This window comes from Panthera tigris, chromosome F2 (assembly GCF_018350195.1).
Source record: "Panthera tigris isolate Pti1 chromosome F2, P.tigris_Pti1_mat1.1, whole genome shotgun sequence".
NCBI classification, from domain to species: domain Eukaryota; kingdom Metazoa; phylum Chordata; class Mammalia; order Carnivora; family Felidae; genus Panthera; species Panthera tigris.
In genome coordinates this window covers 14,257,124-14,282,585 of record NC_056676.1, presented here as the reverse complement: position 1 = coordinate 14,282,585, position 25,462 = coordinate 14,257,124, and the positions used below count along the sequence as shown (strand labels likewise).

At 39.9% G+C, this 25,462-nt stretch overlaps 2 protein-coding genes across 16 annotated transcripts in view; one reads left to right on the top strand and one right to left on the bottom strand.

Annotated features, from left to right (window-relative positions):
- Positions 1 to 8,685, bottom strand: part of YTHDF3 (YTH N6-methyladenosine RNA binding protein 3) — a 40,053-nt gene extending 31,368 nt beyond the window's left edge. For 3 of the 9 annotated variants that reach the window (XR_006212797.1, XM_042972691.1, XM_042972696.1), the window contains exons 1-4: positions 8,396 to 8,601; positions 7,888 to 7,912; positions 4,418 to 4,563; positions 2,023 to 2,108 (exon numbers count right to left, since the gene is read on the bottom strand). Coding sequence is in view for 6 of the 9 variants with exons in the window: in XM_042972691.1 (XP_042828625.1) it covers positions 2,023 to 2,108; positions 4,418 to 4,475 (144 nt within the window). In the remaining 3 variants the exon portion in view is untranslated. The other 6 variants (XM_042972694.1, XM_042972698.1, XM_042972695.1 and 3 more) reach the window with 6 other exon arrangements.
- Positions 8,686 to 8,802: 117 nt separating this feature from the next.
- The window catches only part of TTPA (alpha tocopherol transfer protein), a 59,289-nt gene continuing 42,629 nt past the window's right edge, over positions 8,803 to 25,462 (top strand). For 5 of the 7 annotated variants that reach the window (XR_006212892.1, XR_006212891.1, XM_042972999.1 and 2 more), the window contains exon 1: positions 8,803 to 9,209. Coding sequence is in view for 5 of the 7 variants with exons in the window: in XM_042972999.1 (XP_042828933.1) it covers positions 8,862 to 9,209 (348 nt within the window). In the remaining 2 variants the exon portion in view is untranslated. Of the gene's footprint in view, positions 9,283 to 9,911; positions 11,127 to 25,462 lie in introns of those variants that run through there. The other 2 variants (XM_042973003.1, XM_042973004.1) reach the window with 2 other exon arrangements.

Below are 25,462 nucleotides of genomic sequence, written 5' to 3'. Positions count from 1 at the left end.
TACATTCAAATTATAGTAACAATTTAATATAAAATCTAAAACCTTCTATTTAAACACCACAAAACAAACCTTTGTAGGTATTTTTATCCCAACATAAGGAAACTTTTATGAGACAAACTTAAAATTGGGTTCACTACATAAATACCTTTAATTCTTAAAAAAATAATGGTTTTCTGAAACTTTGAAAGTTTTTTTTTTTACAAGTCCAATTTTATGCAGAATTCCAATATATAAAACAGACAAAAGAAGGAAGGGCACAGCTCTGGTTGCTGCATGGGTGGGATCACGGGTGCCCTTCCCTGGTTTTCCCTAGGCAGACCTGAAGCACCTCTGTGGAATGCCAAAAAAACCAATCCTCTAAGCCCCTGTGACAAATAAATTATACAAGATCTGTTACTAAGTAAAACAAGAGGATTCTTACTGGTTGTAATTTTCAAACATTTAACTTCCATTAAAACTCCTTGAAAACAGAGGCTGAACAAGTCAGTCAGAGGATCTTCATAACTGCATCCTTGCTTTAGAAAATCATTTTATTATAGTCGAGTATGAAATCAAGTAGCAAAAAAAATTCAAATATTTAAAATTTAAAATATCAAAAATTTATCTGATCACGAAGACCTTTTTGAGAAAATATCTACTATACCTCATAGTATCAGAATTTCTCAAAATAAGTTGGCAAACTCAAAAAAAGTTGGAAACACTGCCCTAAGAGATGTTAACCGAGATTACTGTATGGGCCCAAATATAATAGAATATCGTATATATTTCTTTTAAGCCTTGCACTACAATTCAAAACAAAGATCTTCTTCTATTTTCCGGTGATAGCATTCTTTGACAACCTTCAGGTGGAAAGTAAATATCTGTTACTGAGATCAGAAAGTTAGATTATTTAAGTATGGAATGAATTTTTTCATTCTTTTATGAGCAGCCAAACTTTCATAGATTTTATCACCCATTTTTATTTTCTCATTTATTTACTTCTTCCCAACATAAGCTAGGAATGTAGATCAACAGATAGGAGGGGGTGGTTAACAAGAAATGACCAAGAGGTAGATCAGATTGAACATAACCATGGCGCTCCACAGTCCTGAAAATAATCCTACATACCACAAATTGGGAACTACTTCTTTTCAAATTTTCCCTACAACTGTAAAGGTCTGCAATAATATTTGGTTCCTTATTCTTTTACAATGTAAACAAAATCTAGAGGTTAAGATTTCAAGGTACATTTTTCATCTACTGTTTTTCAAGCAAAACAACAAAAGCAGTCTTCATTCCAGAATATTCTCTCCCAAGACACTAGTTAACAATGAAAGTTTCTTTTTTAAATTTGTTGCTAGTGAGGACATATTTTTATTAATAAACAAATGGATGCAGATATGGTATACAGAGACCAAAGAATACTCTTGTTTTTCAATGCTGAAATCTAAATTATACCTGTTTACAAATTCACAGGATTATCTGTGAAAAATCCAAACATAAAAGAACCTCAAGAGTCACCAGTTATTTGATTTTATGAAATTCTCCAAGCCTATAACATAGAAGGTGAGCATGTTTATAAAGTCTTCTATTCCCTACATTACCTAGTTGTATTAAAACTTTAATTACCAACAAAACTCAAATTGGAAAAGAAAACACTGTATTAACCAAAAATTTCAGGCATAAACTAGTCCTTTCCCACAAATGTGTAGCTAATTAAATCTTGTAATTTGCTTTGGCTATAAAGACATGGCAGCGACATTAGAAGGTTAAATTCTCTCAACGTTCAAAAAAAAATCTAACCACACCGCATACAAATAATGTCCATCTTCAAATCTTTGTATTTCGCACTCTAGTTTCAGCCAGGTAGAATTTCTAAAGAATTCTCCTGTACCACAAAGCTGCAACTGCTATTCGCTATTATGCAGGCACACTAGATTAATACATGTTATGGTTAGCCTCATTCAATTAAGACATCTATTTGAAAAATCAATTAATACTAATGTAAGTTTAATTTCCTAAATATGGGACTGTCAGACTTACCTGATTTGTCTGGCTACTTAAGTATGGCTCAAAATCATCATCATTTACAGCATCTTTTTGATGAATCGAACCGTTTTGTACTGAAACTAAAAAATATGTTTATATTAGATGTGTGGTAATTACCTTTATGAAACTGACAGAATAACCTAAAATTTTCAGTATTTTTCAACCAACTCAGAAAGTTATCCTGAGTCGTTCTTTTCATTAAAAAATCCTCTTAGAAATTTAACTTGATTTAGATACAAATATTTATGTGTCACCAAAAACTTACAAAGCTTGTATATACCCAAGATTACATAAACTATATACACCTCCCATTACCAAAAACATAATGTAAACACCCCAATATCAACATGGTAGTAAGCAATTAAATTGTTGGAAAGGTTCCCTAATATTATATTTGAATCTAAAATAACTTCAAATAGTGTTGTAGATCATAGAATCCTGAATGTTCTCTACCTTTGTTGGATCTTTATATTAGTCCAATAAAGGCAAATAAAGAACGAAATTAACTTTCTTTGTAAGTAAAGTCAGAGTAAATGTCTTAAAGAAAGTGGCTAAAGTTCACTGAAGCAGTTATCACAATGAATAAATTATAAAAAAATCTAAAGAAAAGGGGTCTTAATTCTAAACCAAAATATTATAAAGACTTTCACTTGGAAGCACAAATAAAGTTAAGACACTAAAGAGAACCATGGTTGTTCTTCCAACACATCAGAAAACCAGAGAATAGTTTATAATGCCTTATTTGTTCAGAGATCATTTCCAAAAATGCTCTATAAAACTGTCATTCTGACTGCTGTCTCAGAGGGCTTTTGAATACAGACTAGAAGAAGGTTCTGGGTTCCAATCCCAACTCTAACACTGAGAAGCTGAGTGACATCTAGTTAGTGACTCAGCCTCTCTAACTCTATCTCTCTATACAAAGAGGTTATTATTAGTACCTACCTCATTGATCTGAGGATTCAATGACAGTATTCAATAATCTCGGATATTATTTGACATAAAATATTACAAGATCCAAATAAGACTAAAAATTCTTTAGGACCACGTAAACAGAAGTTTTACAAGGCTAAAACTTGATATAATGACACTCTCTAAATATACTATTCTACTTCTGAAACACATGCGAGATGAAAAAAGCTGAAAGTTTCTAACGGATGTTGACTAATCCCTCAGAAACAACAACAAAAAAACCCCTGCAGTATGTGAAAATTTACTGCTTAAAAATACAGTGTCACAAAGTATTATAAATTAAAGCTGGGGGTATGGATTTAAGTTGTGTGTTTCTCTATAGCATCATTACATTCTGATTTACCCTAATTTTTCCAAAGAGTTTAGATAACCAAAAATGTAGTATTATAAGCTGACAGTGGCACGGGAGCAAAGATAGGTGAAATACCTTAGTTCTTTGCCACCCACTGAGTAGGGATGATCACTCAAAGAAATGATACTACTCTGTGAAGCCTTCAAAGTAGACCTCTTATGATGCTACATTGCCCTCAAATATCAAAAGAGCAACATGAAGGTCACCTTGATCCTGGCTCCACCGGGGTGGTTTAACTGTATTTGGTAAGGATTGCATTAGAGCCAAGGTTGAACTAAATATGCTCCCTAGAATTTAAACAGGTTAACAGCCACTAAAACCAAAAATAAAGAGGTGGTACCTTAGGTTATTTCTGCTGGGCTAATCATTTCAGCCCACAGGATTCTAACATACCTGTTCTCCTTTACCACCCCTTCATCGAAGGGGTCTGTCTAGTCTCTCTTGAAAAAAAATCTTCACTACACTATTGGACTATTACACTAGTACGTACTATTATCTGACACAGCTACCCATTTCAAAATTACAACTATCTATTTCTTATATTCATTAGATTCTCAGAAATTTAGCCCATACTGCTCATATAGTAAACAAAAAAAAAAGTACCCCCTTAAAATCCATCTAAATGTATACTACAGTACTATTCTTACTCATTTCCTCTGTTCTATTCTTTCTCTTCTAATTCTAAGATGCTGAGACTAAGAACAAAATATTCTCATGTACTAAGTAAATATACAGTCTGTGCGTAAGTGATGCATGAATATGTCTAAAAAGTCCTAAAAGATTATTCAAGGAGTACGTCAATCTAAGGAAAAAAATATTTAATCAAAAGTACTGCACAAATACTGACAAGCGATTTGCATTAAATTAGAATCTGAATAGGCTAGCCCTTGAGTTTCAAAACCATACCTTTCCTTAAGAAATTCAGCTGTCTTAAAGACTGTAGTTTTTGAACATTACTTAATGACAAACTAATGTCTTGGAACCTGAAAGCCATTAAATAGTAAAGAAATCCAAGCCAGTTCCATAGTCTGTACAAGTTCTTCAGGGAAAAAAGAACAGATGACTTACATGATTCTTCGCCTGTTTCCTCTGCTCTATGAAGCAGAGTCAAATCAAGATAGAACATGGGCCTTAGGAGCCAGGTGATTCTTTGCTCTGGTCCTGACTACATCAAGTTAGGAAAGTCAACAGATCTGTGCATCATGTTTTCCCACCTACAAAAACAGCGACAATACCATATACCCTCTATCTCCTTACAGGAATGTTTTGAGGATTAATAATAAAATGAAGCCTAAAATGACAATAAAGTGCTTAGCAATCATTTCCAGAGGGAGTGTGGGGAGAGGACACAAAAGAATACTGCATTTTCTACTACTTTTCTGAAACACTAAATAACAGCCAAATTCAACCTAATTCTTTTAACCTGCAGTTGTACCAAGCAATTCTGTCCCTCTGTTGGAAAGGGATGGGGGAGAGAGGAGGGCAAAGATAAACTCCTTTCCATGTACTGGTCTATTTTTACACTTAAGGCACAGGAGAAAGTTGGTAGCAAGACTACTAGGAGTATGGGATCTGACACTTTTATCTGTGGTGCCTGCGGGAAAAGGAGAGGTTCCCTTGTATCCTAGCAAGCAAAACTTCTACTTATTAATAAATAACAGTGATATAATATCAATTTTAAATTACAGACCGATATAAGTAAATAAATAAATAAAGGACCAATAGTTAACTAGCCTTAAATTTCTACAAAGCTTCAGTACTACCCTAGCCACGTATAATAAGAGTTCTAATATTTAATATAAAGAAAATCTATTAACTAAAAAGAACTCAAACTTCCAAAAAAAGTACACCCAGAATTACAACGTATACTATGAAAGCATTTTTGCCTTACAAAGAGATTGATACAGAATTCCTTTCACATTTTAGCTGTTAGTGCATATCCTTAAGGATATGCAGGGAAAAAAGCCTTAGAAAATCAAAAACACTGCAGACAGGTGTTAGGCTAACACTGTCAAATGAAGATAATTCAGAAAAGAAATAAAGCATCTCTGAAATTATATTAAGTCAACTGAAGAGGATTCTACTTTCAGAACTCTGACAACTCCTCAGCAACATATATTTTTTCTGTTTGAGAAGTTCTGAATTCAAGTTTAGTACTCATATTCTTAAACCACTCAGGCTGTAGTTCAAGAAAAATAACTTTGCTTTCTGCTTCACAAAAGTAAACAGAATAACTGTAAAACACTTTTACTAGCTTGAAAACCAAGTCAGCTAAGGCACAGGAGTTTTTCTCAAACACACACATAGCTACTTGTATCAGTTCACTGGAGTGCTGCCTTCGCCTTGTAATTCTCCCTGCAGGGGCATAAAAATACAAGTAATGTATATGTGTATTTGTGCACTTGCGGCATGTACCATTTTAAAGCATCTTAAATGATTACCAATACTTTTAGGCCAGTAGAGTTTTTCCCTCCTGCCATGTCTTAGAAAAAGTCTCCCTGCACCTTAAAAATAGATGAGGTGAGGCAGGTGAAAAGAAATCCAGCAAATAAAATGGCCACCAGAGCAGTGGACTCCCGTCCGTAATTGTCATTCCTCATAACATACAATAGAATTTACAGCTAGAATTACCACTTTCGTTTTATAGATAGAAGGGGAAATTCTGACCAAAAGGTGCAATGTGTTCAAGCTCACTTGGCAAGTCAGTAGCCACAGGAAGTATTAGAACACAGGTCTCCTAGTGATCCCAGTCCATTGTTCTATCCATGGATAAAACTATGAACGGGACAATAAGGGTGAAAAAAAGAAAATTTCTTAGAATAAAGAGCTATCCAAATAAGTACTTTTGTGTGTCTAAATACATCTAAAAGAGGTTACACGGATGGATCAAAAAAATTTTAATAACCAAAAAATATTTATAGTCAATATGCAATAGTGTCATAGGTAATTTACAACTATAACATCAAAGATACCACCTAAGTGAAATGACTATATCACAGATTAGTTCAGTAATGGCTTACAATGCTGTAGATGCTTTATGTTGTTTTGTTAAACAAGTATGTACTTCATTGAACTTGCATACTTACCTTAGAGCAGGTAACACAAAACACTTAGCATTTCAAATAGCCTTGCAAAGTGCCACCTCCCCACAGATCTAGGATAAAATAATTTATGCTAGGCAATAATGACCACAGATTTCATATATCTCCAAGTCTATATACTTCCTCATGAGCAGACTAGCAAAAAAAAAAAAAATTAATGGATCATTCTTTTCAAATTTACAAATGAATATTTTAAAACATTTAAAATAAACAACATCGAATTGAAGTTTATGCTTACAACAGAAAATAATTCTAAAATTAAAATTTTACCTCTAAAAATTAAAAACTTAAATTTCTAAATACATACATACTCCCCCAAAATACATCCTTAATCAAAAGAAATTCATGGTAAATCCATGGTATCTGATACAGTGCCATTCATCTGGTATGTACAAATTCTCAAATAAAATGCACTACAACTCAAAGAAAATTAACTGAGCTGAGTACTCAAAACCTATTCTTTTCGAATTTGCAAAGGCAAATAAAAACGCTAAGAGTATAAAGAACACCAATAAAGACTGTGAACTTGTATCTCAAAAGCTACTGTACATCTTATTTTTTAGGTAATACCATACCACTGAAATAAAAAACAGGAAACATAATTCTATTTAGTCTGATATCAGGCCCTATTACAAAATGTTATAAATATGTAATTCACTGTAATGTTAATTGGCACTGTCCCAAGAAAGCAGTTATTGTTCTATACTTACTAATGTCACATGATTAATGTCATAATGTTTCAGTCAGTTGACTGTATTTTCCATATTAAGAGGCACAAAATACACTTATTTTTTTTAATGCTTTACTTTCAATAGTACTTTTTTTTTTTCAAAGACTAAATCATATCACCGTAGCAGAAACCTCACAAACTATTTCCTTCTCAGTCCTTTCTAAAATACCAGCTTGAGTCACACCTTGCCACCAGGACTGCGCCTGTTCAGTTTTGATCTCTCTGGTGTTACTGCCTCATTGCAACTGACTTCAGTAGAACCAGTGATTAACAGTACAATTTTCACTAACGTGACATGGAATACAACTTGAGTTGCATTCTCCAGTGTAACCTAGCAATGTCGAACAACATGTCCACTTATCTGCACACATTTGTAGAAATTTTTGTGGCAGAAGTTACATAATACAGATAAATTGCAAAATTAAAGACATGTCACCACATTCCTAGTCCCTCCTTAACTGAGATACAACTAAGAAAACTGTTTCTCCTGCCACTCTGGTTTCTATGAAAGTGGCTTCAAAGCAAGGGAACCACAGAAGTTTGGGACAGCATTTCGCTGCTTTAGCCATGATGAATATTTCTCTAAACCTACATTTCAAAACACACAAACCAACCAACCCCCCAAAATGGTGCAAAAAGGCCCTCTCAAAGTTTAGAAGTCACATCGAACCAACATTAAGAAATAAGAGAAAAATATTCAAACTCACCTTTATTTCCTTGCCCTTTAGGTCTCTGCGCAGCAAGACGGAAGGTGTGATAATGAGAAGAAAAAAGAGAGAGAAAGTGTGTTAATCAAAGACATTATCAAAGACAAGTTATTTTCAACAATCCGCGTAGGAGGAAAACCCACCACATCCTCCATAGCCTCCGATTTCCCAACCACCCCCGGTCTTTAAACCTCCCACCCGCCACTCAAAACCCGTCTCCCAGACCTCGCCTGGTCTCAGCCCCACGTCGGCCGCCCTCAGCTGTGCCCCAAGGCCCCCTAGGAGCGGTCCTTCCCCCACCCACCGCGGCCCCGCGGCCTCCCGCCTCGGCCGCAGGCTCGGGGGCAGGGCGCACGCCCCGGCCCGGGCGGCAAGACCGCAGCAACTTGAGCCCAGAGCACCGTTATGGGGCCGGCAGCGGCGGCGACGGGGAGGAGCCCGAGCCCCACGCGAGGGTGGAGCTCCGGGGCTCGGGCCTTCGCCGAGCCTGAGGCCTCTGCTCCCTCACCTGATCCACGCTAGTGGCTGACATTCTTCACCGCAACCCGAGAGCTGCTGCTGCCGCCGCTGCCGCTGCCGCTGCCGCCGCCGCCGCCGCCTGGGCCTCTCCCCGTGCACTCACAGCAGTTGGCTGCCGCCCTCGGCCGAGTGACTGATCCAGCCGCCGCCGCTGCCGCCGCTCGCCGAGAAGCCAGAAAGACGGCCTCGCGCTCGGGGGTCCGTGGAGGGGGCCCTTCTGCTCGGCGTGCAGGCTGCTCTTCCCCCTCTCGCTCTCCGCTCCTCGGGTCCACAATGGCGGACAGACTCCCTAGTCTCACTTCCGCTCCGAGCCTCCCTGACCTTCCGCTCTCCACTCTGACGTCCCTGCTCACCTCGCTCTTCCTCCCCCACCCACCCGCCCGCTACCGACCTTGGCTCCGCCTGCGCGTCGCCACGTCACCGGAGACGGGGACCGCGGGACGGCCCCTGGACGCATGCGCCGGGGAGGCAGTGCGCCTGTGCGGCCGCGAGCGCCACCTTCCAGGGTCGCTTCTGCGGCTTCTTTTGGTCGGGCTCGCATGCTGCGGGGCGCGCGGCGGGCGGCTGTAGCGGGAAGCCGGCCGGAATGGGAAGCCAGCGCACTCTGGGCAGGAAGTGCGGCTGCCAGGGATTGCGGAGCCGGGCCGGAGGCGCAGGGCCGGCGGCGCCCTCCTTATGACGGAGAGGACGTTGGTGGGTTGCAGCGTCGCAGCCACCGCCGCACCGCCCCGGGTGCGCGAGCAGCGGTGGCAGGGCCTCCGCCAGAGCCTCCTGAGGCCATCCACGGCCACGTGGGCGGCTGGGTGAGTCAACCACCCTCGGGACAGAGTTGCTGGGCCTTCCGCAAGAGTTCGCACGTGCAGCGAAAGTGGCCAGGTCAGAGCTCTGGGCACTAACACTTAAAAGCAAATAGGAGGTGCGCCGGCAAGGGTTGGTTCTCCCCAAAACCCAGGCACGTGCTCAGAATAACTCACAATGCTTCCCTAACCTCTGGAGTCAAATTTACCACCCAATTCCTACACTTGTGTTCCACTCCCCTAATGTTAAGTTGATTTTGTCGAAGAAGTTACCTCGGCAAAGGTACGCATAGTTATGCGAAGCTTTTCAGTCGAAAAGTTAATTTCAAAAGAAACTGGTAAAGTGACTCTTTTGCAAATTGGCAAAACGAAAGTAGCCGATTTGCAAGATTTTGAAACTTATGTTGAAATAATGTCTTTGCAATAAAGACAAAGATTTCTTGCCTAACAGATATAATGCGGACTCTAAAAAAAGAAATAATTTAGATTAGTAAATTCTTTATTTAAACGCCGTCAAGTAAGTGATAATTGAGAAAGTATGAAATTGTTGAATGATAGGATTCATTTTGTGTTTTACACTACGACGTATTTTAGAAGCACTGAGAAACAGAACTGGAACTTATCTTGAGAGTTTACTGCTTCTTGTAAATCACCAAGAGGCATTTTTCATATCAGGTCAGCTTCCCATGCTCTCTTATTTTGCCACAGGTCCCAGGGACTCTGGTGGAATTTCAGCTCAGGTTGATCACTCTTGCCACTTCCCAAGACTTCTCCCACCCTTCCAATTACTCTTCTCAATCTGCGGTGTACCCATTCTTCATTCCCATACAGAACTTTATGGCGTGCAAGAGTTTGCTGCTACATGCTATGAGGGGGGAAAGAATATACAAGAGGAAGCTTGTGAAATCTTACAGGCCTTGTCCTTAATTATCTTTGTTGAAAACAATGGCTTTGGAATCCAACCCACTGGAGTTTGAATTCTCACTGGGCTAGAATTAGTTGCATAACCTTGGGAAAGTTACTGAAACTTTCTAAGACTTAGTTTCCTAATAAATAAAGTAAGGTCAGGTATGTACAATTCCCGGCAAAGAGTGAGCTTCCAACAAGCATGGCCAGTTTCAGATTCCTTTGCTAAACAATTACCAGAATGGTGGGAATAGCTTACGTTCATTGAGTGAATGTTCATTATATGTCAGGCACTGTAATTATTTAAATTACAGTTCTGTTGCAAAAACTAGCACACAGTAGGTTAAGAAACAGAATAACACAGCTAGTCACTGGGAGCCAGGATTTGAACACAGGCAGTCTGGCTCCAGAGCTTGTGCTCTAGCCACCATAAAATACCGCCTAATGACATGATGTTGCGTGAGCTTTCTGTTCTCTTTCTGCTCTTCAACAGTCTCCTTCCTTGCTTATTGTGCTTCCTAGCACTGAGGTCTGAACTTGCAGAATGGAGTGGTAACTACCATGAAATATAAGCCCATTTAATTTAGTATTAAATATTATTGTTTGAAGTACTTCAAGGGACTACCTTAAATCATCTCTTCCAGAAGTATGCAGATGAAATTTTCAAAAATTTTTGGAAAATGCTGCTCTAGAGTTTAGATTCTAGACAAAATTTGACTTTTCTACAGGGCTACCAGTATATATCAGGCTCTTGGTAAACAAAACACTATTCAAAGCTTGGAAAGGAGTGGGTAGGTTAGGGTTCAGCCCCCATTTACCCGTCGGCCATCCCGGTGCCTTATCCAGTAGACTTCTACTTCTCTATAACTCTAAGCGATGGCCCTGCATTTCTGCATGACTTTTTCTATCAGTTCAAATTAGGTTCAGCTGCAGGTGACATCAAGTCCAAAATAATAAGAACTTAAGCTAGAGGTCTGTTTTTCTCATATATATATATATATACACACACACACACACACACACACACACACACACACACATGCATATGTATGTGTGTAAATATATGTATATATATGTATGTGTGTATATATACATATGTGTGTGTGTGTATACATATAAATCTGGACATTGTCAGTCCAGGGCTTGGGCTGTTGTCACAGTGTTAGGTATCCAGACTCCTAGCCTGTTGGTCCACCGTCCTCACAATAACACTGTGATCCAAGATGGCTGCTCAACTTCCAGGCATCATATATTCCTACCAACAGAAAGCAAGGTGAAGAAAAGCATGTCTCTCTCCTTCATGGACATTTTGAGAAATTGCATTTCCTACTTCTGTCTACCTCCTACTATCTAGAACAGTCTTATGAAAACACCTAGTTGAAGGAAACTTGGAAAACATTCTGGGTAGCCATGTGTCAGAGAGTTTACTACCAAGGAAGAAGGGGATGGTAGGTCATGGGAGATAACTAGTTAATACCAAACTGTGTGCCTAATTACCCAGATTGACTTCCTTAGCTCATACTAGAGTGTTGATTTGAAGGTTACAAATAAATTTTAACTGAGTAGGCGTTTGCAAGTACAGAAACACAAGAATAATAAGAATCAATTGTATTTAAAGTGACAAGTATAGGGGTGCCTGGGTGGCTCAGTCGGTTAAGCATCCACCTCTTGATTTCAGCTCAGGTCATGATCTCACAGTTAGGAGATTGAACCCTGTGTCGGGCTCTGCACTGACAGCACGGAGCTTGTTTGGGATTCTCTCTCTCCCTCTCTCTTTCAAAATAAATAAACTATATATATATATATGTATATATATATATATGTTTATATATATATATATACATATATATATATACATATATATATACATAAACAAATAAAGTGACAAGTATAGTGATTGACACAGTGTAAATAATAATTAAGAGTTCCTTTCCCTTGCAGGTACATACTATGATATTGACTTGTTAAAATTTTATATGAGTACTGTGGTTCTCTAAGTTAAATATATTAAAAAGCAATGTGCAGATTAAATATGTCATACGTAGTTGATTAAAAGTCTTGGTTGAATCATAGAATGTCAGATACAACTTTCTAGCCTATGAGAAAATCAGATTTAGCTTAAATGTTTTAAAATTAGAACATTTTTCCAAAACACAAACAATCCAATTAAAAGATAGCCAGAGGACCAAAATAGACATTTTTCCAAAGGAGATAAAGACATGTCCAACAGACGCATGAAAAGATGCTCGACGTCACTCATCAGGGAAATGCAAATCAAAACCACAATGAGATATCACGTTATGCCTGTCAGAAGGGCTAAAATTGAAAAAAGGAGAAATAACTGTTGACAAGGTGTGGAGAAAAAGGAACCCTCATACACTGTTGGTGAGAATATAAATTGGGGTAGCCACTGTGGAAAACAGTATGGAAGTTCCTCAAAAATTTAAAAATAGAACTACCATATGATCCACTACTGGGTTTTTACCCAAAGAAAATGAAGACACTAATTCAAAAAGACATACACACCCCTGTATTTATTTTAACATTATTTACAATAGCCAAGATATAGAACTAATCTAAGTGTCCATCAATAGATAAATGCATAAAGAAGATGTGATACATACACACAAAAATACATGGGAATATTGTGCAATTATTAAAAAGGCTAGATCAGGCCATTTGCAACAACATGGATGGATCTAGAGGGTATAATGCTAAGTGAAATAAGTCAGACTGAGAAACACAAATACGTGATTTCACTCATGTGGGATCTGAAAAAAAAAATGAATAAATGAAAAGAATCAGATCTATAAATACAGAGAACAAACTGGTGGTTGCCAGAGGGGAAGAGGGTAGAAGATGGGCAAAATGAGTGAAGGGGAGTGGTAGATACAGGCTTCCAGTTATGGAATGAACAAGTCAAAGGAATAAAAGGCACAGCATAAGGAATATAGTCAATGATATTGTAGTAGCATTGTGTGATGATAGATGGTAGTTATGCTTGTGGGGATAGTAAGATGTATAAACTTGTTAAATCACTGTGTTGTATACCTGAAACTAATGTAACATTGCACATTAATTATACTTAAATTAAAAATTAAAAAAAAATAAAACTACAACACTTTTGTCAATACTAAATCCACCATAAGCTCAAAGACTGACTACATGTTATTAAAAGGGATTTGTACTTCCCGGAATTTCACATAGATATCAAGTAAAAGATTTTAAAAGGAAAAAGATTCATTTTTAATGTGAAAATGTTGAAGAATTCCAGTTTTGCTTATAAGTGTCTTTTTAATTGGAAACTTCAAATGGAAAATTTTCATATTTCTGGTAAATCTAACAATTAAATTAGATTTGGATTGAAAAGAGTATAAAAGGACAATACTTGTAAATGTCATTCAAAAGTCAGTGGTACAGTCAAACTTCTGACTTCGACACAGGTCATGATCTCATCATCCATGAGTTCGAGCCCACAGCTCTGTGCTAACAGCTCAGAGCCTGGAGCCTGATTTGGATTCTGTGTCTCCCTCTCTCTCTGCCCCTCCCCCACTCACTCTGTCTCTCTCTGTCTCTCAAAAATGAATAAAAAAATTTTTTTTAAATCAGAAATGTAACTGGGTTTTTAAAACAATGAATATGTTAATTAAATCTTGTTTAATAATATTGAGTGTATAAATCTCCTGAAACTGACCAAAGACCTCTTCTTTATAAAAATAATACTGTTTCTTATTGACAAATACTGAATGCTTTCTATGATTGTAGCACATTGTGAGGCATTTTGGGGGAAATGCAAAAAAGACATGAATCTTATACTCAAGAGAGCTTGTCTAGTTACAAAGATAAAATATGCCACAATAATACTTAGTTCAATAGTGATTTACAGTTTGTGATTTACATTCCTTTTTTCTTCTTTTTTTTTTTTGGAGAGAGAATATAAACATGCGCAAGCAGGGGGAAGGGGTAGAGAGACAGAGAAAATCTCAAGCAGGCTCCACATTTAGCAGGGAGCCCGACCCACAGCTTGATCCCATGACCCTGGGATCATGACCTGATCTGAAACCAACAGTCGGATGCTCATTCAACTGAGCCACCCAGGCACCCCTGTAATTTACATTCATATGTGGGGCATAACCTCAGTCCTCTGAGGTAGGATAGGTAGTATATAATTCATTTGCAAAAGAAGAAATTTAGACTTAAGTCGTAATAGTAAGTGATAAAATGATTCAGCTGGAATTAGAACATAGTTTTTCAGATGGTTACGCCAGTTTTCTGAACAAGTTTAAGGCGATTTTTTGGAAAGGCCTCTGCTTTTTCCAAAATAATAAAATTCATGAGCTGAGTGCCATTGGAGTATTATGAGAGCAGCAGATGTTAGGAAGTGAGCTTTGAGTGGGTAGCATTTACATGGACAGTGAAGAGGAAAAATGTAGATGGTGGGAGCATGGAAGCAATAACTCATCTCTGGTATAATGGAGAGGTGGAGAACAAGAACCCTGGAATTTGCTGACTTATAGAGAAGTACTGATTCTCTCCAACTGACCTTAATAGGACTCTTGCTCCTTCATCTACCCCACCCCCAATAGTGCAATGGGACTAGACAAGAGAGTTCTCTCCCAGGCCAATGAGATGAGTTACCACTGATTTCAGCCCAGCAGGTTGCATGTGGAAATAAAGTAGCTGCCCCACCCCCCCCAACTCCAAACCAAAGCGCTCACCTCTCCCTTATGGGGATGGCTGCTCACTGCTCTCAGGCTGCATTTGTGACAGTTTTAGAGAAGAAAAGGATCGGGTTCCTCAGGTATAAGATAGAGTAGGCTCAGTAGGTTAAGTGGCTCAGTAGGTTAAGTGTCCAACTCTTGATTTAGACTCAGGTCATGATCTCACAGTCCGTGAGATCGAGCCCCGAGTTGGCCTCTGTGCTGACAGCATGGAGCCTGCTTGGGATTTTCTCGCTCCCTCTATCTCTCTCTCTGCCCTCCCCCACTTGTACCCTCTCTCTCTCAAAATAAACTTTAAAAAAAAAAAAAGGTACAGAGGGGCCGGTGCCATGACTACATCTATTTCTGCCACTACAGTGGTGACATGGGTAACTGGCAATGGTCCACACACGTAAATACAGAATTACAGACTGTTGATAGCTGAAGGAGGGATGTTTTTTGAACTACTCATCAACACCAGTGGAACTAACGGATTCGAGGGTCACAGTCCCATTCTTTTGTATGAAAGCGCTCAATTTTGTGACCCTCGTTCTTCCAGGCAGGGGCAACTTATAGAATCATGTTTTTATTTCCAAAAGGCTTCTCCGCCTAGTTGTCCTGTCTGGGTTCCTTCAGGGTGCTATAACAAAGTACCACAGCCTGAGTAGTTTATAAGGCACAGAAATTTATTCCTCACAGTTCCAGAGTCTGGGAAGTCAAGATCCAGCCTTCAGTATGGTCATGTTCTAGTGAGGGCCTTCTTTCTGGTACATAGCTGGCACGTTGCTGTGCCCTCACTAGCAGAAGGGGTAAGAGATTTCGGGGGGGCGGGAGGGAGTATCTTTTACAACAACACTAATCTCTTTCATGAGACCTCTGCCCTCATGACTTAATTTCCTCCCAAAGGCCTCACACTTCCTAACACCATCACATTAGGCGTTAGGATTTCGGCAGATGAGTTTGTGGGGGACGTAAACATTCAGACCGTAGCATGCCCTTCTTGACCTGTTAGCATTTTTCCATTCTTCAAGATCCAACTGTGAGTTTTCCTATAAGGCCTTTGATGTTATCAGTCAAAATTAATTGCCCCCTCCTCCAAAACCCCAGAGTACCTTGTAAACAACCAACTATCATATCAGTCTGACTCATAACTGCGATTAATTGAGTGCCTATTACATGGCTAATGTGTACCAGGTCATTTACATATGTTATGTAATTTAGCCTCACTGTGGTATAACTCCATTTTCTACTTGAGACAACTGGCATTTGAAAATATTCTGCTTCTGATTCTGTGTTTCCCTCTCTCTCTGCCCCTTCCCCGTTCATGCTCTGTCTCTCTCTGTCTCAAAAATAAATAAATGTTAAAAAAAAAAAAAATTAAAAAAAAAAAAAAAAGGGGCGCCTGGGTGGCTCAGTCGGTTGAGCGTCCGACTTCAGGTCAGGTCACGATCTCGCGGTCCGTGAGTTCGAGCCCCGCGTCAGGCTCTGGGCTGATGGCTCAGAGCCTGGAGCCTGCTTCCGATTCTGTGTCTCCCTCTCTCTCTGCCCCTTCCCCGTTCATGCTCTGTCTCTCTCTGTCTCAAAAATAAATAAATGTTAAAAAAAAAAAATTAAAAAAAAAGAAAATATTAAGTAATTTGCTTAAAGTCATTTGGGTAGTCATATGTTGGTTTGTAATGTGCCAGTAAAACACGTTGGTTTGTAACAGTGTAACAAGAACTCCCATGACGAGGTCTTTGAAATGGAGAGTGTCTAGGAAGGCTTCACAAGGTCAAGGAGGCTGTAAGGAAGTGGTTAAGAGGGCAGACTCTGGAGTAGGACCTCTGAGTGTGTATCCTGACTTCAGCATTCACTGTAGCCTTGGGCTAATTTCCCTCCATCTCTGCTTAGGTATTGCCTGTGCCTCTTAGGGTTCTTGAAACGATTAAATGAGAGATAATTATGTGCAGTGTTTGGCACTGTCCTGCGAACACAGTAAACATCCAGTAAACATTAGCAATTATCATTATCACCATCTTCTTTATCATCCTCCTCATCATTAAATGTTAAATGTACCAAGCAAGATGTGTGATAAGAGCTCCAGAATTTTACTAACAAAATCTGGGTTCATATCCCAGGAATGCGTCTTCAGAAGGCATGTCTTCAACAGGTGTCTAACACTGTCAATTCCAATTTCTTAATTTCCAAAATGGAGAAAAACATATTAGGGTTGTTTTGAGCATTAAGTGAGAAATCATGTTCAAAAATACTTGGTGAAACTGTTAAGCGTTTTTGCAACAATAGTATTTATTATGAACTGATCTGTAAATATTTTGAGCACTTTATACACTGCTTGCACCACTTAAGTTTTAAAAATTACTAAATCCAAAAGTGTATGGCTAATGATGAAAAGTTGGAGATCTTCACTAAGACCTGTTTGTCTTCTCACATAAAGCGATGTTAGTGAGCAGGTGTTAATTCGCTTGTATATGAAATGGTGACCATCTTGCTTAAACTGTGACAATTCAGTTTTGTTTTTGTTTTTGTTTTTAAGTAAGCATACCATAGGGCTTGAACTCACAATCCTAAGATCAAGAGTCATACAGTCTACTGACTGAACCAGCCAGGCATCCCTGTGACAATTCATTCCTAAAGTACTTAGAACATACTTATTATGGATTGAATTGTGTTCCCCAGAAGGATACATTGAAGTCTTAATCCCCAGCACCTCAGAATGTGACCTTATTTGGAAATAGGACCCTTACAGGTGTGATTAGTTAAGACAAGGTAGGACTAAGGTGGGCCTTTAATCCAATATGATTGGTATCCTTATGAGAGAAACAGAAATACAGACATAGAGGGACGAACGAACGCAATGTGATGACAGAGGCAGAGATTGAAGTGTTACAGCTACAAGCCAGGGAACACTGCCAGAAAAACACCAGAAGCTAGGAAGAGGCAAAGTGATTCCTTCTTACAGGTTTCAGAGGGACCATGGCCCTGCTGACACTTTGTTTTTGACTTCTAGCCTCTGGAACGGTCAGATAATAAATTTCTCATTTTTTAAGTCACCCAGATTGTGGTACCTGGTTACAGTGGCCCTACGAAACCAGTACAATACTTTATGAATCCCTTTTAAGAGTGTCAGATGAATTTAATTTTTAAAAAATCAGACTTATTTTGGGGAACTAAAAAAATTCATAAAAAACTGAAATACAATAAAATACCGTCTTGGACCAGTGGTCTACATGAATCCAGAATTCTATGACAGGCAATGAAAAAGAAAGCGAACACATGGATTTTTCAGTCATATATATTTGGCTTCAAATTCTTGCCAAGCCACTGAATAGCTGTGTGAATTTAAGTTATTTAACACTTGCTCAATTTCCTCATTTTAAAAATGGGATCATCGTGCCTATGTCACAGGGTTGCCTATGATACAGTGTCGTTGAGAAGCATTTGTCCAGCATCTGGAACGAGCAGGCAGTTAGCCAGTGTTCTCTCTGAGAAGATGCCAGGGGATTTTCTATACAGCACCATGGTGATTGCACTTTAACTCATTCTCAGATTAAGAAATGCAAGTGATCCTGGGCGCCTGGGTGGCTAAATTGGTTGAGGGTCTGCCTTTGGCTCAGGTTATGATCCCATGGCTCATGAGTTCAATCCCACGGTCGGCTCTCTGCTGTCCGCGAGGAGCCTGTTTCAGATCCTCTGTCCCCTTTCTCTCTGCTCCTCCCCCACCTCCCTCTCTCAAAAATAAATAAAGGGGCGTCTGGGTGGCTCAGTCAGTTAAGTGTCCGACTTTGGCTCAGGTCATGATCTCATGGTTCATGGGTTTGAGCTCCACGTCAGGCTCTGTGATGACAGCTCAGTGCCTGAAGCCTGCTTCAGATTCTGTGTCTCCCACTCTCTCTGCCCCTGCCCAACTCACTCTCTCTCTCTCAAAAATAAACATTAAAAAAATTAATTAATTAATTAATTTAAAAAAAGAAATGCAAGTAATCCTAACCTTCCCATTAGTAACGCACTAGAAATATTTCATTCAGGAATCAAGATTTTCCTTATGAGTATGAAGCAGAATACTAATCTTGTGATACTTACCAGTATTCATGCAGAGCCTCTCTCTTTCCTTAACATTTTCTCCTGTCTTCTTGGTCTTTTCTAAGCATCAGCTAGGCTCCTTTATTTGTACTCAGGAAAGGAATGTGGCTGCAAGGGAGTTGGGGGTATTCTCTTCTGGCTTTTGAGTTTTAAAAGCAGGCCTAGAGATAAAAAGAAGATACTGATGAATAGACAAAGAGTGGGGAGATTGCATCAGTAAGAACACAGCTTCCTCTCTCTCTTCCACAGTCTGTACCCTGGCAAGCAAGAATCCAGAGGCTTGAAAGGAATTTCAAGAGATGAGGCGTGTTGCTGGAGTCCAAGAGAAAAGTGCCGTCCCTGCCGAGTGACAGGTGTAGCTCCATGCCCCTGGGCTTACCTCTGGGGCGGGCTCTGTGCCCTCTGCAGTCCTGAGGAAGCAGAATGAGTCCCACAGGCCCAAGGATGGAGACAGGTAGAGGAGAAAAACCCTGCTCAAAAGAGACACAATATAGGAAAGGGAAGTCTCCAGAGAAACCCTCTTGGACTAATTCAACGTGGCTAGATGGGCATTGATGTCTTAAGTGACTGAGGGGACAGATGACACTAAGGACAGATGAGCTCTCATCTCAGTATCTTGGCTTTATGCAAATAGTAGAGAAAAAGAGGGAAAGATACTGAATAGACCAAGACAAAATTTTTGCCAGCCTGGTAAAATGATCCCTGAACTGGAAATCCAGTTGAATTGTAAAAATTAAGTTATGGCTCTCGCACTTACGAGTTTGTCAATGAAGATTCTGGCCTAATGGACCTGATTTATAGAGCTGGCCTATACAGCTCAATTTTACTCAATTAATGTTTATTGAGTGCCAATGGAGCCAGGCAGTGTTCGTGCCCATGGGATGTCTATGGCTCAGTACAAGGTAGGTACAAAAAAAAATTGCAGGTCAAATAAACATTACCAAAATGGAAGTAAGTACGCAGGATCAGAGACTGAAGGTATTTAAGCCATATGTTGGTACAGTAAACATCTCCTTGGGGAAATTATGTTTAAACTGGAACATGAAATATAAGAAGGAATACACTCAAGGCAAAATGAAATCGAGAGAAAAGCGGTAGAGGGAAAGCAGAGGGAAGAGCTGTTTCAGGATTGAAAGTGAAATCCAGCACAGCCAGTGAATAGTGGGCATACGAAAGAGTAGCCTTGGACTTGAAGAAGTTTTGTTTTTATTGCATTATTTCTTTGCGAGGTAAGTTGACTGGAAAATAAGGTAAGGTCGCACACTTAGGTCTAAAACAAGAGGGAAAGTCTAGCCACTATTTAAAATAGCATTCTATCACAATGTGCCAACTGAGTTTGTGATGACTGATAGCTTTAGAGTAAAAATGTTTCATTCCTACACCTTGTGCCTATTTCTAGACATTATCTGTAGCTTTATATTATGTCTAGATGGGAGTTCTCTGAAGGTTTTAGAGACTATGCTCTTGTAATTATGTCACTATCTTTCACAACATTCTATGGTGTTTACAAGTATAAATGAATTCAGAACTTTAAACCACTTCCATTGGAATTCATTACATTTCAAATGTTTTTTTTAACTTTTTTTTTTTTTTTTTTTTTTTTGAGAGAGAGGGAGAGAGAGGGCACAAGTGAGCAAGGGGCAGAGAGAGAGGGAGAGAGAAATAATCCCACAAGGGGCAGGGAGAGAGAAAGAAGCAGGGCTCGTGCTCACCTGAAGCGGGGCTCAAGTTCACCTGAAGCAAACTCAAGCTCACCCAATGTGGGGCTCAAACTCACAGTCAGAAGCTTAACCGACAGAGCCACCCAGGCGCCCCTCAAATGTTTCTTTTGATCAGAATATAGTAAGTTGTGTATACTTCTGGTTCGGCAGTCACCATCAGCACATTTATTGTGTCATATCTGTATGGGTTAGAAATTTCGAGCTTAAAATGCATTCTTGCATTAAACTAATATTATAAACAGTGACTTACACCGGATATGCATCCTGTAATAATGGCGAATTACATTTTTCTGCATGGGACTTCTGATTTGGCTCACCTGTTATCGTTTCACACAGCATCCATCCTCTTTCTGTTTCTGTTACTTCTATTCATTTCCCCTCCGCACTGCACAAAGTGTCAGTTTACCAAGCCCCATCTGAATCTCACCGGTCCCACCAAACCCCCTTCCTAGTTTAGGCTGTCACCATTTCTCACATTGACTAATGCCTCTGAACTGCCTGCATGCTTTCTCCCACCAACCGTCCTTCACCCTCCTGCCAAAGTTTCAGATCTTGTTGCCATCCCTCTCCCCTTCAAACCCTTCATGGTTTCCCCTCACCTAGAGCAGTTGTCTCAAAGCTTCACTGACCCCAGAAAAACAGTTTTGAGCATTCATCCCCAATACAGTCAAATTCATTCATTCATTCATTCATTGTAAGCTCTATACCCAACCTGGTGCTTGAACTCATGATCCTGAGACGAAGAGTCCCATGCTCTACTGACGAGCTAGCCAGGTGCCCCCCAGCCAAATGTATTGTTTAATAATTTGTATATTTGTGTCACTGTACTAATAATAGGTGTCACATAAATTACCTTTTAAGAAGAATTTTTGAAGATAGAAACTAAACTACATACAAATAAAGACGGTAACTTCTTCCACACTGTAGTGTACTATATTGAACATGACTCATTTTGTACACGTCTATCTTATGTTCTTCCCTTTAACTCCTACCAACTCACACACACATGCGCTCCTACCTGCTGGCCTCAATATACCACGTAGAATTCTTTCAACGTGCTACATGCACTCCTGACTCTGTATCTTTGCACAGATTATTGCTTCCGCCGGGAAATCCCTGTGTGCTCCCTTTTTCCCTAGCCTTTTCTTTGAGGAACTCCTACTCATCCTTCAGGGGCTCGTTTACATTACTGTCTTCCAGGATACCTTCCTTGATCCTATTAGGTGAGGTCAGACACTTTGCTCTGTCTTCTCTAGCACCTGGGCATCCCTTGTATTGCCCATGTCCCTGACTGGCTCTTTAAGCTCCTTGAGGATGGGATTCCATCTGGATGTCAACTTCGCCTAGCATATTGCTCATATTTGTGGAAAGCAAGCTGGTCAAAAAGGTGGTCTTGTAACATTTTCTGCATCTTTAAGAAGAATTGTTACCTATTTTGCCTTTTCTTTTAGCTCCAGGAGAAGGATTGTACTTTTAAAAAATGTGTATTTAATTATTAGAGAAAGAGAGGACATGCTCACGTGTGTCTGTGCATGTGAGAGAGGGAGAGGGGCAGAGAGAGATGGAGAGAGAGAATCCCAAGCAGGCTTGGTGCTGTCCGCATGGAGCCTGACGTGGGAACTGAACTGTGAGATCCTGACCTAAGCCAAAACCAAGAGTTGGATGCCTAATGGACGGAACCACCCAGGCGCCCTGGTTTTTTTTTTTGTTTTTTTTTTTTTAATTTGTTTTTAATGTTTATTCACTTTTTTTGAAAGACAGAGACAGAGCATGAGTGAGGGAGGGCGGGAGGGCGAAGGGGACACAGAATCCGAAGCAGGTTCCAGACTCTGAGCTGTCAGCACAGAGCCCGACGCGGGGCTCGGACCCTCGAACCCTGAGATCATGACCTGAGCCAAAGTCGGACACTCAACCGACTGAGCCACCCAGGCACCTCCGGATTGTTCTTTTTTATACTAATTTATTTTCATCTAATTGTAACTGCTCTGCACTATTCATCACTTCAAAAATTTGATATCCAATAATTGGTAAACTGCAGAAAGGTATGCATGATATTAGATTAGAGAAAAATAACACTTATGTTTTATATAGAAGAATCTTGGAGAATATAATCTCAGGTATTTATAAACATTTTATTTCGAAAATAGGCTTGTATTATTAAAACACTTCCTGCTCATTACAGACAAATCAGAAACCACAAATAAAATAAAATAAAAGAGAAGTCAAATTTCATCATCCTAGAAACAACTGCCTTGTGCGAGAGAAGGGGAGGAGAGGAGAAATGTATAGGAACTGATTAGTGACTGACTAGGAAAAGGGTAGTCTTGACAAGATTTTGGGAGGGAGACATAAAAGGTCAAACTAGGAGGGATATTTAAGCCATATGCTGGTACATATAAGGTAAAATTAGGAGGGATAGTTTGAAATAAATGAAGAGTTTTTTTTGAAGTAGCTAAACCAATATTCTCCTATCTCAGATCAAAGCACAATTCATCCCTTCGGTTTGCTAGTTCCCAGGGTCCCTGGGTGGCTCAGGTGGTTAAGCATCTGACTCTTGATTTCGGCTCAGGTCATGATCTCATAGTCATGAGATGGAGCTCCACATCAGGCTCTATGCTGAGCTTGGAGCCTGCTTGGGATTCTCTCCCCGCCGCCCCCCGCCCTTCCCCACTTGCGTGCACTCTCCCCCCTCTCAAAATAAATAGATAATAAACATTAAAAAAAATTTAATTTACCCCAAATCTCAATAAATGAAGCATGCATTCCCAAACCTTTATTTCCAGTGCCATTTTCTTCTGATACTCTATTGCAGCCCCGTTACGCTCCTCAGGCTCCCCCCACGTTTGTCCCTAACATCCTCTTGACTTTACATCTATGCACAAGTTATTTATTATCATGAACGCCACCAATCGTGGTCTGACGAAATATGCTCCCCTTTCAAAGCTCATCCAGAATGTTTTCTTCTTCGTGGAGTCTTCACAACCAACCCCTATCACCCTCCTACGAGGAATCTCTTCTCCTTGACCCTCCATAGCACTGTGTATTTTGTTAATGGCCTCTACGTTCTGGTAGTGTGGAAAGGGGGCAGGGCAGTGAATTTGCAAGATGTGCCACACTTCGTAAACTTAAGAGCACCGTGCAAATCTATGATGTTACTATTGTTTCATCCTCAGAGCCAGTTTATGTAAGCGCCTTTAGGGCAGAGACTCTATCTTATGCAACTTTTCGTCCCCGCTTCCTAGCATGACGCCTAGCACATAGTTATTTAGTTAATACTTGTTCAGTAGCACATAACAATTCTTTTCTGCCTTTCCCTAGTACTCATTCTTCAGGAGTGGCCTTGGGTCATAAGGAAATGCTTCTTGTCTTTATGAACCCATTATCCACAACTTTTACAAAAGATTCTGTGCTGATCATGAGCGCTAAGAAATGCACCTTCCCCACTGGGTTTGTGTGCAGGTGCAGGTGTATAAAGTTGTTTATTTCCAGGCATAACACTTTTGATGAGAAGATAATGATGAATTTTCCTGGGCCCTTTCGGTTTAAACCAGCGTACAGATTTGTGTTGGCATGGGTGAGGGATCCCGACGTAAGGCCTTCTGTAAGGCCTTCTGTAAGGCCCTCAGAATACAGGCAGAGCTGGCCAAACTAGAGGGAGGTAGCAGACACTGGTTCTGGGGGCAGCGCCTTCCCGATACCTGCACTTGCTTTGCTGTATCTGCTACATGTTCCCTTATACCTCAGATCGTGTTTCTTAGCGCCATCAGAAGGATTTTCCCGGCCTTTAGTTGTCACAGAAGGCAGGGAGTTTCTTCCATGCTGGCATTTCAGATTATCTTGTCCCTTAAGACAAGGGACAAGTGGAGTCCAGCATAAAATGAAAATGCTTGGATCTCTCAGTCTACCAGCTATTTCTAGACCATATTGGACTACCAAACAACATAGATTTAAAAAAAACATTTTTTTAAGTTTATGTATTTATTTTGAGAGACAGAGAGTACAAGTAGGGTAGTGGCAGAGAGGGGGGGAGAGAGAATTCCAAGCAGGCTCCACACAATCAGTGCAGAGCTGGAAGCAGGATTCAAACTCACGAACTGTGAGATCATGACCTGAGCCGAGATCAAGAGTCGGTCGCTTAAACGACTGAACCACCCAGGCGCCCCATAAGTTTTTATTTTTAAAATGTGAGTTCTCAGGGAGGAGAGTTTGAGATAAATCATCACTAGATACAGAATTACACTGTTAGATTTATTCATCAGAAAATTTCCTTCATAGATGTGCATTCATTCATGCATATGTACTTACAGAAACGTGTTTGCTTCTGCAGAGACCATTCCTTTAGATCAGCACACATTTACCGTAGTCTTATTTTGTGCCAGACTCCCTTCCCTCTCAGCTCCTGAGGATAAAGAGTTGAATGAATTGAAGCCCTTGTCCTATAGAACTTAGATACACCTTGTAATATGCTCAGGAGCTCACAGTGATTTGGAAAAATAATTGCAATTCACCATGAAATGTGAGATTATAGCTGCAAAGTATGACAGCAGCTCAGAGGAAAGCAACATCATCATAGTCTAAGAGAACCAAGGAAAGCTTCACAAAGATGGTGAGAATTTTGAAGGGTAGTCAGGGGGTCAACAGGCAAATGCTGGAGGTGAGGGCATTCTAGGATCGGGAAACAGTCTATATAATTGCATGGGGGTTTAAAGTTGCATGGCAAGTTTGAGGTGCTACGGTAAGTCATGTCTGAGTGCCTCAGGGGGTGTGCAAGATGAACAACTGGAATACCAGGTAATATATTAGAATTTCTGCAAAGAGAAATATAAATTAAATGTAATTAATTAATATATTA